Source organism: Lepisma saccharinum, chromosome 3 (genome assembly GCF_977018435.1).
Source record: "Lepisma saccharinum chromosome 3, izLepSacc3.1, whole genome shotgun sequence".
In the NCBI taxonomy this organism is placed as follows: Eukaryota; Metazoa; Arthropoda; class Insecta; order Zygentoma; family Lepismatidae; genus Lepisma; species Lepisma saccharinum.
The window spans coordinates 33,935,136-33,948,659 of record NC_139231.1 but is presented as its reverse complement, the minus strand read 5'-3'; the positions used below and the strand labels follow the sequence as shown (position 1 = coordinate 33,948,659).

At 33.1% G+C, this 13,524-nt stretch overlaps 1 protein-coding gene across 3 annotated transcripts in view; it reads left to right on the top strand.

Moving 5' to 3' along the window:
- Window positions 1–13,117, top strand: part of LOC145984967 (uncharacterized) — a 94,562-nt gene extending 81,445 nt beyond the window's left edge. For 2 of the 3 annotated variants that reach the window (XM_083118414.1, XM_083118413.1), the window contains exons 14-15: window positions 9,422–9,493; window positions 11,460–13,117. In XM_083118414.1, the coding sequence (XP_082974540.1) occupies window positions 9,422–9,493; window positions 11,460–11,824 (437 nt within the window). In that variant the 3' untranslated portion in view covers window positions 11,825–13,117. The remainder of the gene's footprint in view (window positions 1–9,421; window positions 9,494–11,459) is intronic. The other variant, XR_014441382.1, reaches the window with a different exon arrangement.
- Window positions 13,118–13,524: the final 407 nt, after the last annotated feature.

Here is a 13,524-nt window from a genome sequence, read left to right as displayed (position 1 = left end):
AAATACATACAAACAAACAAACAAAATAAAGCTTTATCATGTAAACCACAGTATGTGTTTGTATATCAATTGTGACTTTGTAAACAAGCTTTATAGACATCCTATAGATTTCCTTATGTTTTGGCATATACAGGAAGTGGTTCAAGAAGCACACTCAATACATAAAATATATTAAACCTGCCATTGCACAGGATGATCCTGCATTGCCTCCAGTGTGTTTCATCTTCATGGGCATCATTAATTTAGCAGTACTAGCATCTATTTATAAAAATGGAGAAAGTGAGAAAATATCTAAACTAATTTCTCCACGTTTTATCAGCTGCCAAATCTAATATGTAGGAATATTTTGTCAAAGGTACTAATGGATTTATTTGATTAATATGTTTGATCTTTGCACTAGTCCATCCTGAATTTTTTCCTCAGAATCTCCATGCAAATGCTCAGGTGTTACATTTAATGAAGGCTGTGGATATTTCTTGCCACTTGCTTGACCCTTTTCTTTTGTGTATAACTGCAGTTAAACTAATACTGCAAGAAAGCAACATCTAATCATATCTTCAGATTAATCCCACAATTTTTTGCTCACTGGATAATGATTGCTCTGCTACAGGAGAAAAACAATACATATAATAAATTAATTTTTAAGGTCTCTTCAGTTTTCATCATAGTACTTCTTTTTTCGTTAATGTGCTTATTACATTAAAACCCCTTCATAAGAAATAAGACTTTTTCAGATATTGCTTTAAATCCAATTACTATTGGAATTGTAACTAATTTATATAATAATTATGGTTATGCAAGCAACAGAAATTTTGTTTGTGAGCATGAAATATTATCCATGGAATATTTTATTAGCTCATTAAAAGTAAGTAGTAAGTGCTGTTGATGTTTATTCATGCTTAAGTCATTTGTTGGAAGTTATGAATAATTTTTCTTCTGTTTCAAAGTAAGCTAGATGGCCAATCTTCTGAAGGTAAAATCAAAGGAGAGAAAGTACTGTATGTGTTCTTTTATTATTACTATTATTATTAACTTTCTGGACACTTCTCTTCAGCCCTTGGTTTTATAGTTGGCGATGTTAGTAAATAAAAGGCATTTGGTATCCTTGCTAAAGGTGGTAAGTATTTGGAAGGTTCATTTTAAACTTTTCTTTTTCTAGACACAGACCCCCTAGGCTATAATTGTAAGTAATGGTAAAGTAGCATACTTTAAGTAGATCAGTTTTCGCTTACTAATGAAGTGCTTTTACTTAGGTATTAGTGTTTTTATGCAAAGGAGCCATTTTCCAGTATTAATCAGCAATTCATCAGATTTTATTTGCATTAAGGACCCCATTTTTTGTAACTACTTGCATTTTCTGACATGTGATTATCATTTCAAGTTAGCTTGTCTTTATTAAAACAACAATCATCACCAGAAAAATATTATCATAACACTCTTTTCCTTAAAACTACTTCCATTTTATTAAGATAAAGTGTCTTTCTATTAACTTTTTCCTTGCAAAACCCCTAATTTTATGAACAGTTACTCTCATTATATAAAGATATTACATACTTTTCTTTTAGGTTTTTAGTAATTATGTAGTGTATATTCCCCCTCTATTTACAAAACTAATGAAACAAACTTTCCAGTATTTGCAGACTTCCCAGTATTTATAAACTATCCCTGATTCACTTTATGCTCGTAACTCTAAGAATCTTGTAGCAAGTTGTGCTGATTGTTCATTTTTATTTCAAAACACCATTCATGATACATCTATAACAAAGCGTCTAGAAACTAAGGTAAGGATATGAATATGCCATGGTGTAACAACACTGCAAGTAAAGAAGTAGCCATTTTCTTCCCAGATGAAGAGATTTTGGTTCAGCTTTTGGAAATGTTAATATTCCGTAGCTGGTCACCATAGATTTAAGTAACCCCTGGTCAAGGCACTTAACATCAGTTGGCCATTTCTTAGATGTGTAGTGCATAATTACCGTTTTTACACAGTTAACAGAAGATACAAATAGCTAAGAGACGGTACTGACTCACTTAGGCCATTGTCATTGCAGAACATTCATTGATGTTTCTTGCAGGATAGTAGTGTGTTGAGTTGCAAATATACCAAATAATATGATAATTAATACAGTATTCTTTAGATAAATACCACCATTGTATGTTGTGTCCCAGTATTCTCTATAATATGTCATATTAACAGAGATTACTAATAATAACTGTTTTGCAAAGAGGTGGACCAATATGTAGCCAATGCAGTAGTGGAATAAAATAACAAATATAGTACAGATTTTGCTATAACTCTTAGATAAAGAAACGTATATATTTAAAAACTAACATGTTTCAAACCATGCAATATACAAAATAAAATCCCTGTTTTTGTATTGTCATTTATGTAAATAAAAATACATAGTGCTAAATTTTCAGAATCTAAGTTAATATTATACCACAGGTATAGAAATGTGATCATCACGATATCAACTCCAGAGGTTCTGGGTTCAAGATTCCTCCTTCACATGGGGTGTTCCTTTAAGAGTTTTCTGTCATGAATTTCATCTAATCACAATTCATCCTCATTGTTGCAATTAGCATATATTGCATAGACTTAGCTTTCTCTTCAGTCATGACAAAATTTCAGTCTTCAGGCCCTTTTTTTTATTTTTTTTTATCTTTCCTTAACATGCATTTTAGTTAACACAGTTATTATTTTAATTTATTAGTTGAACTTATTTTTGCGTGTGAAAGAGAGAGGGGGAGGGAGGGCAGGCTGGTATCTGATCTGATTATTATTTAACTATTTTTCTTTTAATTACTAAAACATAAATGCATTTCATGAGCATGCAGTAATAGCCTGATTTATACTGAACAAAACAAAGTTTCATTCATCACAATATCATAATTTTCTTCCAGTATAAATAATTTTAGAAATTATGCATTGTTTTGCAATGTACGAGGCATGCATTTTTTTTCCTTCTGCACGTAATAAATAACAAATGTATATGAGAGAGAGAATCACGTACCCGCAATTATTTTATAACCATTTCGAGTCATGATGTCGCTGTGTTGTCTGAGCCTGTGGGTAAAGTTGTAACTTCATGGGGAAAATTATTTTTTTATTTTTTTCTCATTCTAGTTATGGTGTATGTGTTTTTTTATGAGCAAGACCTTCTAGTTTGATTTATACTAAATGAAAGTTTTGTGTTTCGTAATTAACATTCTTACTTTCCAAGGTATTAAATTTTATTTAGAGCAGATTTTGCACTGACAAAGTCCTGGTCTTGAGACAGTGCTGTAGAAAATAGCATGACAGTCTAAATGTGAAAATTATCCCTGTATATAAGGTCATACCAGTGTGAAGATTTTATTGATAATTTTTACCAATCCAGTATAAAATAGTAAACACTTCATGACTCATTCACATTTTTCAAAAATATAGTGACCATGGCTAGTGGGTTTTTGTTTTAAGAAAATGCATTTAGGAATTTGACAAAAACGGATACATTAGCTGATCTTTTATATTCGCAACTATAATAACTATGGAAATTATTTCTAGTTCTGTACCCTTTTTTTCTTCTATGTTCTAGCTATTTAGATATATTTGCATTTCATTTCATGTACACAGTACCCCTCTACTGAAATTCTATAGGACCTAAAATGCCTAAGTGAACTATAAATGCCTAAAAACCCTGTTTGTACTTGAAAAACATATTTTATTTAAGAGACCTTTAGTGGAGTTTACATAAAGTCCTAAATACCTATTTTTTAGAACCTAAGAATGTGTGCCCTAATAATAGTATATGACAGAATTGCACACTTAACAGCTTACAGAAATATGAGACACTGTGGCAGGTCTGTATGAGAGCGGTGGCATGTAATTAATAGGATACAATGAGGAAAAATACCCTCTTACCCCATACAAGAAAGTTAGTCTCAAGAAAAGACTTGTATAGCATTATAGGTTTCAACCAAGTAAACTAAACTCAATTAGAAATATGAAAAAGAGAGGTCTGTTTTCTTTAACCCTCCGTCATCCGTACCCTCATAGTAGCACAAACGTCCAGCGTGGCACGTGCTGCCACCCTATCAAACCAGTTATTTACATAAATTATTGATGCAAATCGATATTGAATTACACCAACACAAAAGCAGGCGAAATCTATATGAACAAAAACATGTCCGTTTTTTGACATTTTTATTAGCTATTAAAGGAATTAAATTACAGAATGGTAGAAAGTCTCTCATAGAATTACAAGCTTATACTCTTGAAGCAAATGCATCAAAAATAATATTATAAAAATAATTTAAACTTTGCCATATAATGAAGGAACTAAAAAATGAACCCACCATTCACAAAATTTTCAACGTATTATGAATTGAAATCATACATGGGCTTAGAAAGGAGCTATTTGTTCCAAGTTTCTCAGTCAAGATCTTGCTGACTCTCATTAAAAAGCAATCAAATGTATGAAACACAACTCGAACAAACTTACAAAATATTTTTAAAATGTTCAAATCTCAATATGTTTCTCCTACTTTTATGAGATGCCTAAAAAAATCCATACTCACTCAAATAAAAGGAACTGAATGTTGTAACTTTTCAATATCGTTATTTTTGACAACTCTTGACATTTTGTATGGGTACTGCAATGGTTTCTGCATACAAATAATTTGCATTCCAAACAACATACTGTAATTTTATTCTTCTCATTTCCGCCAAATTCATGGCTCGCGTGCTATGATTTTAGGTAGGAAACGTTCCCGCACGTGGTACTGAGTGCTGCCAAAGGGGGACCGGTAAGCTACTGAAAGAACGCCAGGAAAATGGCTCGAATGCCTCTTATATTTCATGGGAATAGTGTAGATAGGTTACTTAAGTGTTTTCCCGGCCATTATTGCACTGGTAAGGAAAATGATTCAAAATTTTTAAAAAAAGGCGGCACTCAGGTTACGGAGGGTTAACTTGCCTAGCACAGGCACCAAGCAATAACTTTCAAACAGAAAGAAGCAATTTAGTTTCTTGTACTCAAAATAAGTACTGTTATTTGTCAACTAATCAGCTCACTAGAGAATTGCTAGAACTTATGAATTGATGAAAAATTGTTCATTTGAAGACTTGAAATTAAATTGTGAAGTATTATTATTATCAAATCAATTACACATTGTATTTTTCCTCATATATTTAAGGACTCGATTAACTTGTATAAAAGATAAAATAATGATTTTTTGACCAATAAAAATTGTACATCTTGTGCTGCCATTTATCAATGAAAAATTCAAATTTGATATTTTTAGAGGCTATTTCATTGTTAATCAAGAGTGTATTAATAGAGGGAAGGGGAATGTTACTTTACATGTTAGCTGCAGATAGTAGAATGAACTAGCCCATCCTGATTTCAATGGTACATAGTGCATTTTTGGGGGCACCCTAGGTGAGACAGGGTGTCTTGTGTCACTCCAGCCCTTGAAAGGCCAAGGTCAGCCAAAAGGCTTACCATTGGGTGATGCGTCAGTCAGCACATCAGGTCCCATCACTGCTTTTTTGTAGCTTTTGACACCAGTCATCTGTTATTACTTTCATGTAGCTCCCCAATTGTCCTTACAATGCTGGGACAACATAGTGATTTTGAAACTCTCGCTGGGGATTGAATTCTGGACTGCTCACGCCAAAGGTGAAAGTGATAACCATTTGGCTATATGATAGCTATTGTAGAAGTATTGGATCTTTCTAAATATTGGCAATTTTCCTGATATGCCGTTAATGGCTGATGCAGGAGGAGAATCAATTGCCTGATCCCATTCCAAACTTATACACTGGTGCATCATTCCTTAAAATTTTAAATGTAAATAGGGAACTGTTCTCATCATGTGAAGTCTTCATTTGCCAGAAACCAATGACCCTTTGTGAGGTGCAGGAAGCCCTAGTTGATTTTTGCACCGTGAACTATCAGGAACTAAACTTGTAAATGCTTCCTTCAGTGTTTTGCCGCTCTCATAAGGTTAAGCTAAATATTAGTTTGCACTTGGAGTACGATTCATTCTGTTTTCCATTTCAAGTGATAAGTAGATACGACTTTAAAGGTATTTGATAAGTTTCTGGCATGATTGTAGTGTCTATCAAAACTCTTGTTTAGAGGGTGGACTATTTTAAAAATACAAGTAATAATTTTGCTTTCACTATTAACAAATATGAGGGATGGATCAATAGGAAAATTTTGTCTATACTGATCAAGTATTAATACAAAATATACCAATTACCATTTTTCTATCAATCTGATATTTAATTGCAGGCAGTCTACCAAAATAACGAATCCAAAATTATTGAAATTTTTCTTTACCTTTCTCTCAACATTTATTTAATCGCCCCCTACTTAAGTATAGTTGGAAATTCAGGAAATAGATATTTTTATGAAATGAAAAACCCCTAGCACAATGCTGGTTAAGATAAAATCTGAAGCTGTACTTTAACAAGAGATTTAGACTTGCTTTAATTATCAATGCTTGTATAAAATAATGCTTCAGGCTTAATCCTGGATGGGGAATGGCCACATTACCTTATTTAATATTTTTACAAAACTTTGCGCATACAAGAATGTAATTCTTAAGAAACAAAGGGAACAAATCTTAACCACAACTCAGTGCAATTTTAGACTTCCAAATATTAAATTTTATCAAAACCCAGTACAGGTATATAACAATGTAAATTTACTATATTCTAAAAAAAAAATATCTAAAATTGTTGACCACATAATTTCTTTACTTTCTTGACCTACCTGTTGATTTCTAGACTTTTTCGACTGGTAGACACCCTTAAAGAACATCAACGATTCATAAGCCTTCTTAATAAATGTGTGGGTACCAGGTGAGAGCAATGGGTTTTGCTTTGAAAAACTGCACATTTAGACATTTAGTTTACAAAAAATAGGTATATGAATTATATGTTTATGAACATAAAAAATAAAGGCTATTATTAGATAGATCAGATCCATAAAGCTATTGATAATCTTACTGATAAACAGATCCCCCACATGCTTATATCAGCTGATACCAATATAGTAATGATCAATCTATTCCATCCATAATAAATACATGTAGATACATACCCCTTGTTTCTAATTCTATGTGTGTTGCTCGATTTTATTGTATCCTAGAATTGCAATGTTTGTATACGAGTTACACATGTTTAAGATGCAGCAGATACCTGTGTGCTTTTAGCCCAAAAAGTATTGAAGACATGTTCCTTTCTTGTAAATATACTATGTAGCTGATTGATTAACAGATGAAACACTGCTTGTATGTTTTTTTATCTGAACTATTTATCTTGTGTGCTCACTGTATATAATTTACAGTTACTTGTCTGTTCTGTATGCCTTGAGATGACGTGCATCTTTTTTCATTCCAATTAAAGTTATTTGCAAGTACTGTGACTATGCCATTGAAAAAATTTCCCAATACAATGTTTAGTATAGGGAATTAATTGGTCAATAGGTGAAGTTTGTTTGTTACAGTGGAATAGGAAAGAAGTTGCAAGTACAAATTTTGATCCCACCAATCTAGGAGCATGAATGCTTAAATTATTGCATGCTCTTTATTCTGTAATACAAGCTTTTAGTCATCCTGATATTTATTCACTTATTTTATTTTAACCTTTCATTTATTGAATTGATGCATAAGTTCGTAGCATTTTTTCACCATGGCAAAAGTTTTTTTTTTTTATTTGATACTCATTTGAGATGAACAAAAGACAGAAATTAATTAGTAATATATCTTCCTTCATTCTCTGACTGTCTACCAATGCTGGGTCAGTTTTTTTGACTACACGCCTGAAGAAGTCAGTTGCTTTGGAGTTAAAGAAGTCGTGAAGCCAAGTTTGAAGAATGTATTTGTTATCAAAGGAGTTTTCTTTAAGATTGTGGGATAAAGAGTGGAAAAGGTGGAAATCTGAGGGTGCAAGATCAGTGGAGTAAGGGGGGATGTGGAATAACCTCCCAACCAAGCTCCTGAATAGCAGCTTTTGTCATGTTAGCGGAGTGTAGTCATTCATTATCGTGTTGCAGGAGCACTTAAAGTGTACAATATCCTGAAACTTACCCATGAAATGCAAATATTGCACGATGGTTGAATGGTCACAGTACATCACATTTGCTGATTCTCGGGTTGACTGATGTGGATCATCATGGATTAAAGCATTGAAACAGTCTTCATTAAAGCCCAATGGTCTTCCTGAACGTGGAGAATCACACTCAAAATTGTCCTCTTTGAAATGGCAGAACCATTTTTTTTTTCACTGCTTTCCCCTTTGACATTCTCCCCATACACGGTAAAAATGTTTCAAGCTGCCTTTGCTCCTCTGTTAAGTTTGTTTTTTCTACTTGATACTCCATATTCGTTTGTCCACAGTTAGCACCAACTTCCTTCAAATTGCAAAATTCAAATGATAAATGTTAAACTCCTAACACTGCAGTGTTGCCATATCAAACACAAATGCTACAAACGTATGCATCAACCCAATAATGCTTCAGTGAATGTTGTTAGCTACAGTAGCTAATTGTGTGGTTTCATTCCATGGTAATGGTACAGATAATAATACCCTTCAAATTTGACAACTTCTGAAAGTAGCATACACTAATTTACTAACTTGTACTTTCTTCATTTGACGGGAATCACTGTTCTTTCTCATATATGTATGTTGAGTCATCAGATCTTAGTACTACTGGTTAATCGTCATTCCCCATAAAGCCTTTGTTAGCACAGCTGACTGACACTGGAAAACTGAGTGATCTGATTAATGATCTACTTCAACTTGTGAGGTTTTATTTTTTTAATAGTAATATGGTGGTTTTAGCACAAAAAGTACTCAAGATATGTTCCTTCCTTGTCAATATACCATCTAGCTGATTATCAACGTGATACATGTAGTGGTAAATGGCTTCTTTGAATTTGCTTCATCTGAATTAGACCTGCTACAGTGTCAATAATCATACTCTATACAGTACAAATGATGCTTTTTTTGTCATTTTATTTTCAAGTTTTCTGTTTTTGTATTAATTTTTTTTCATTAGCCTGTTTCAGGAACTACAGTATCATTTACAAGAAGTGTTTTGCAAATTAAAATATTAGCCAGTTTTTTAGGATATTTGCTGTAATAATTGAATTTCACAGTTTTGCTTTGATATTAATTTACAGGAAAATAAAGAAGTACCTTTTGCATAATGATCCAACAGAAAATGTGTAGTCTGTTTTTTAAAAAAGTTTTTAGTTACATTTTTTCTTTCTTTTGTTAACCTACCCTTGTATGATGAAATGGACATTTTTGTACCATGAAGGAGGGAGACACTATGCTACAGAGGAAAGTTTCTACTGTTGCAGAAGAATATTGTTGCAAAAGTATTTTTTTATTGATTGGAGTTTATTGTTTCTTTTTACTTAGGTGACAAAGGGCGAACCGGAGCCAACGAGCTTGATGTTAAGAGACAGAAAGGAGCTTTAAGCTCTGTTGCAGGTATGTACACAGTACTTTTCTATAAATTATGTTTTTGCTGGGGGACAATTTGATCACCCTTCTTACATCCCAGACTTGGCATTGTGTGATTTTCATGTGTTCGTGCATCTGAAAAAGTTCCTTGGTGGCAGGCATTTGCTCAAGCAAGGTTATCTTGTGGAAATCATGAACACCTGATGCCCTTCTATGGCAAGTGCCTCAACATTGGTGGACATTATGATGAAATTACGTTTCATTTTTTCATAGCCATTAAGAACTTGTGTCTGGTCAGGATTCATCCTGACCTGGAAATCCTGGGAAATGAGCTGATAAATGAAATGGCCATGGAAAAAAGTCAGGGAATTTTGCAAAATGTTAATTAATGTTAAGGTTATTCGAATACAAATGCTTGCTCTTTAAAGTGAGAAATGTTTATCACATGAAACAATACACAATTGGGTCGATAAGGTGTACTGACGAATGCTTACTAGGCCATCCTGTTAAGATTCTTATGGGAGTGGACATGCAAAGTGGAGATGAATCGAGCCTGTAGACAAGTAATAATAGATAGTAAAGGTGTTCTCATGGTTTAGCCTGCAGCATTATGCAGGATCATTAGATTTCCAAAAAGTGGGTTCACGATATGTGAGATGAGAGTGTTTGAACATGGGGTGCAAATTTAACTGATGCAACAGACCACAGAGTTGTATGCGACAGGTAATGTGGACACTGGAAAAGATATGGAATGAATGCATCAGGGGATTACATTGAGAAATAAGGGGATATGAAAGTATAATTATTAATGTTTTTTCAAGTTTGTATCAATCGGACTATTCCTTTTATAGCTATTTGTGATTTAATTACTGGTTTTCCCTTGTGGACAAACAGTGTGACATCATTTTATTCAAAATTTTAGATTGTGGCCTGCTATATCCAGATGATTGATCAATTTGTGTTAATATTTTTGTAAAATAAAGGAAAAGTGTAGACATGCATTACCTCGCACTCCTTGGCTAAGCAGTCCGTGTAGCACCATGATGTCCTCTGCAATAGAGTACCAGACAGATCACTCCCTTGTTTTCCTTCTCAAGTCGTCACTTCTTTTGTTTGCTTTGTCATGGAGTGATTTTCCCACACACCTCTCTCCACATATCCCACTCATCTCAATGACATTTTTTGGTTTCATCTGGCCTCTAACATAAATCTGCATTTTTTTGTGTTAGTTCTTATCACAATATTACCCTTGAGAAACAGAAAATTAGTGTGCACCATAAATTGCTATGGAATGTTGAAAATTTATCCTTGAATTGTAAATGAAGTTTTGTCATGATGCTGGAGAAGCTGCCCTGTTCAGATAATTCAATCCCTTTTAGTATGCATGAGGTTTAACTGGTTTCCTAACCTAATAGTTATCACTCCAGATAGTTTTTCTTAACAGTGCACATTTTTTGTTTCATAAAATTAGCATAGTTTCAATTAGTAATAAGAGGATTGAATTAATACCAACACCAGTGCTGATATTCCTATTTATGTCCACCAATACCGATACTTCAATATTACAACAATTAAAAGGAGTTCACAATATTTAAAAATTTTAATGTGTGAGTTTTCATTGTAACTATATTATAGCAATCTATCAGAGTTTTGCTTTAAGATATTCATAATTACACATGAGGTAATCATTTTATCACAAAGACCATTTCTCAACACAATGATGGTTGATGATAATTAAAGAAGATTATGCATTCTTTGTAATTTCTAGGATATTTAGACTTTGCAAAAGTGTTGTATGATATTTTTGGCAGACTGTAGAAAAGTATCTGCTCAACCCTAAATAATAGCCATACAATCAGTTTGATGTCAGGGTATGCATCATTTGATATTTGTTGATTGTATTTGAATTGTTGATAAAATTATATATGTGTGAAATTAATTGATTCTACAACCATTAACTGAATGTAAAAGCTATTCTTTCTTTTTATCTAAGGTTACGGGTCAGATGATGAAGACCAAGGCAGTGAGGAGACAGCGCAGCATCCAGGGAACCAGGGTTTCCATCCGAATATCTCGCGCCAGAATACGTTCCCCAAAACAACATTCACTCACTACTCGTCAAAGCCACAGATATACAACAATCAACAAGGTATGCAGAATCAAGCCATCCCTCCATCATTTCAGAGTGGTCCACCTCAACCTGTTCAGCATAATGTGTATGTACAGGGCCAGCAACCAGCGCCACAGTTGCAGCCTGTGCAGCAAAATGCGTATGCTCCACAAACACAGCAAATGCCCTATACAACAACGGGTTATCAGTATAATACAAATGTACCATTTTGGATGCTGCAACAATGAGGTAAAGTAACATCCGCCATTGCTGGGTATACTGTAGGAAGGAATATGAATGCAGGTTCATAATGTAAGGTTACAATGCTGTTTAAACTTTCATAAAGGTGTGTAAGTTGCTTCTGATAGTGAACTTCGATTTTTATATAAATAATTTATTTTGAGCTACACTCGAATAGCATGTGCTGTAAAGAAATCATTTTTTTAGATAGAATTTTCTTGCATTATACAATCAACAACATGAAAATATTTTAGAAAGGATTCCATTTTTTTTTAAAACATTCAGTATTCTTAAGTTAACGTCAGGGTCTGGAAGGATATTCACATTAGAAAGCAATGTGCAACTTGCTTCTATATCTATGATGTAAATGTAATGTTAGCAAAATATTAGAAATATGTTCATAGTGTTTTAATGTTACTGATTGTATAACAAGAAAAATGTACATAAAATATTCTGCATGAATATTTTTACTTAATGGAGCAAGAAAAATATGTGTGTTTGGTGATATTTCATCAACACACATGTTTGACTCATTCAAGCACAATAAGTTACACTTGTTTCATGATGCAAGTAATGTTGTTTCCATTGTTATGAGATGACATGGTAACAGGGATAATTACAAACTGCTTGGGTCCTGTTGAATGACTTTATTTCACTAAGCTTCAGTTCTACTTCAATGAATTACTGTGCTCTGATTTGTAGTAATTTTTAACTGGACTAATTTTATACCAAATTTTAAATTATGGGAAAGTTGCTTATTGACAATTAGTTATTACAAGATTAAAGTGGACTAGTTTCAAAGTTTGTAACTGCATTTCTTCAATTTGTCAAATTTTAGACCAATTATGTCTATAGTTTTCCCTCTCTCATCTTGGCAATTGGCGAGACAGTCTTCTATTCTAGAAATAGACCAGATTTCCAGTACTTCATACATAAAAGTGTAGATACTTTAGTAACATTATTATTTAACTAGTATTTGTATTTTCAGTCAAGCTTTGACTTCCCTTGTTCCTAAAAACAAAACATTTAATTTTTTTGGGAATTGGACATTCCCTCGTTTACAAAGATTCATAATATTAACAAGAACATATCATTTAACATAATAATAATGGCTGCAAATAAAAATTAATGACAGTAACACAGTAACATTGTTTCGTTCTTGAATACAAATTTGGGCATAGTTCTGACCTGAAGATGGCAGCCATTATTGTTTATAAAAGATCACCATCACTGAAAGTTTGTCTTTCTTTTGAATAAGTTTGATTTATGAGTATGTTTAATGACTTGTGGCACACTGTAATGATTTATGAGTATGTTTAATGACTTGTGGCGCACTGTAATGATTTATGAGTATGTTTAATGACTTGTGGCGCACTGTAATATTTTAACCTTGCACTTGAAACAACACTAAGGGAAGGATGGAGACTTCAACATTTTGAAAGCATCTCATTTCCTTCAGACCATCACTTGTCTTCCCTAATGAAGTCAGTGTGATGCTTATTGTAAATTGAAGTTTCTGTTTTACTTGCACCGTTAGTGTTTTTTCAAGTGCGTGAAGCATAAATACTAAAGTTTTGCATTTGTATATGAGATAATGAGTAGTGATTTCTTGCTTTTGTACCTTAAGTGACAGAAAGAATTGACTGACCACAATATGCAAGAAAGGAACCTCATATTGTAAAAATGTTATGAATGTGCATGTTTGTAC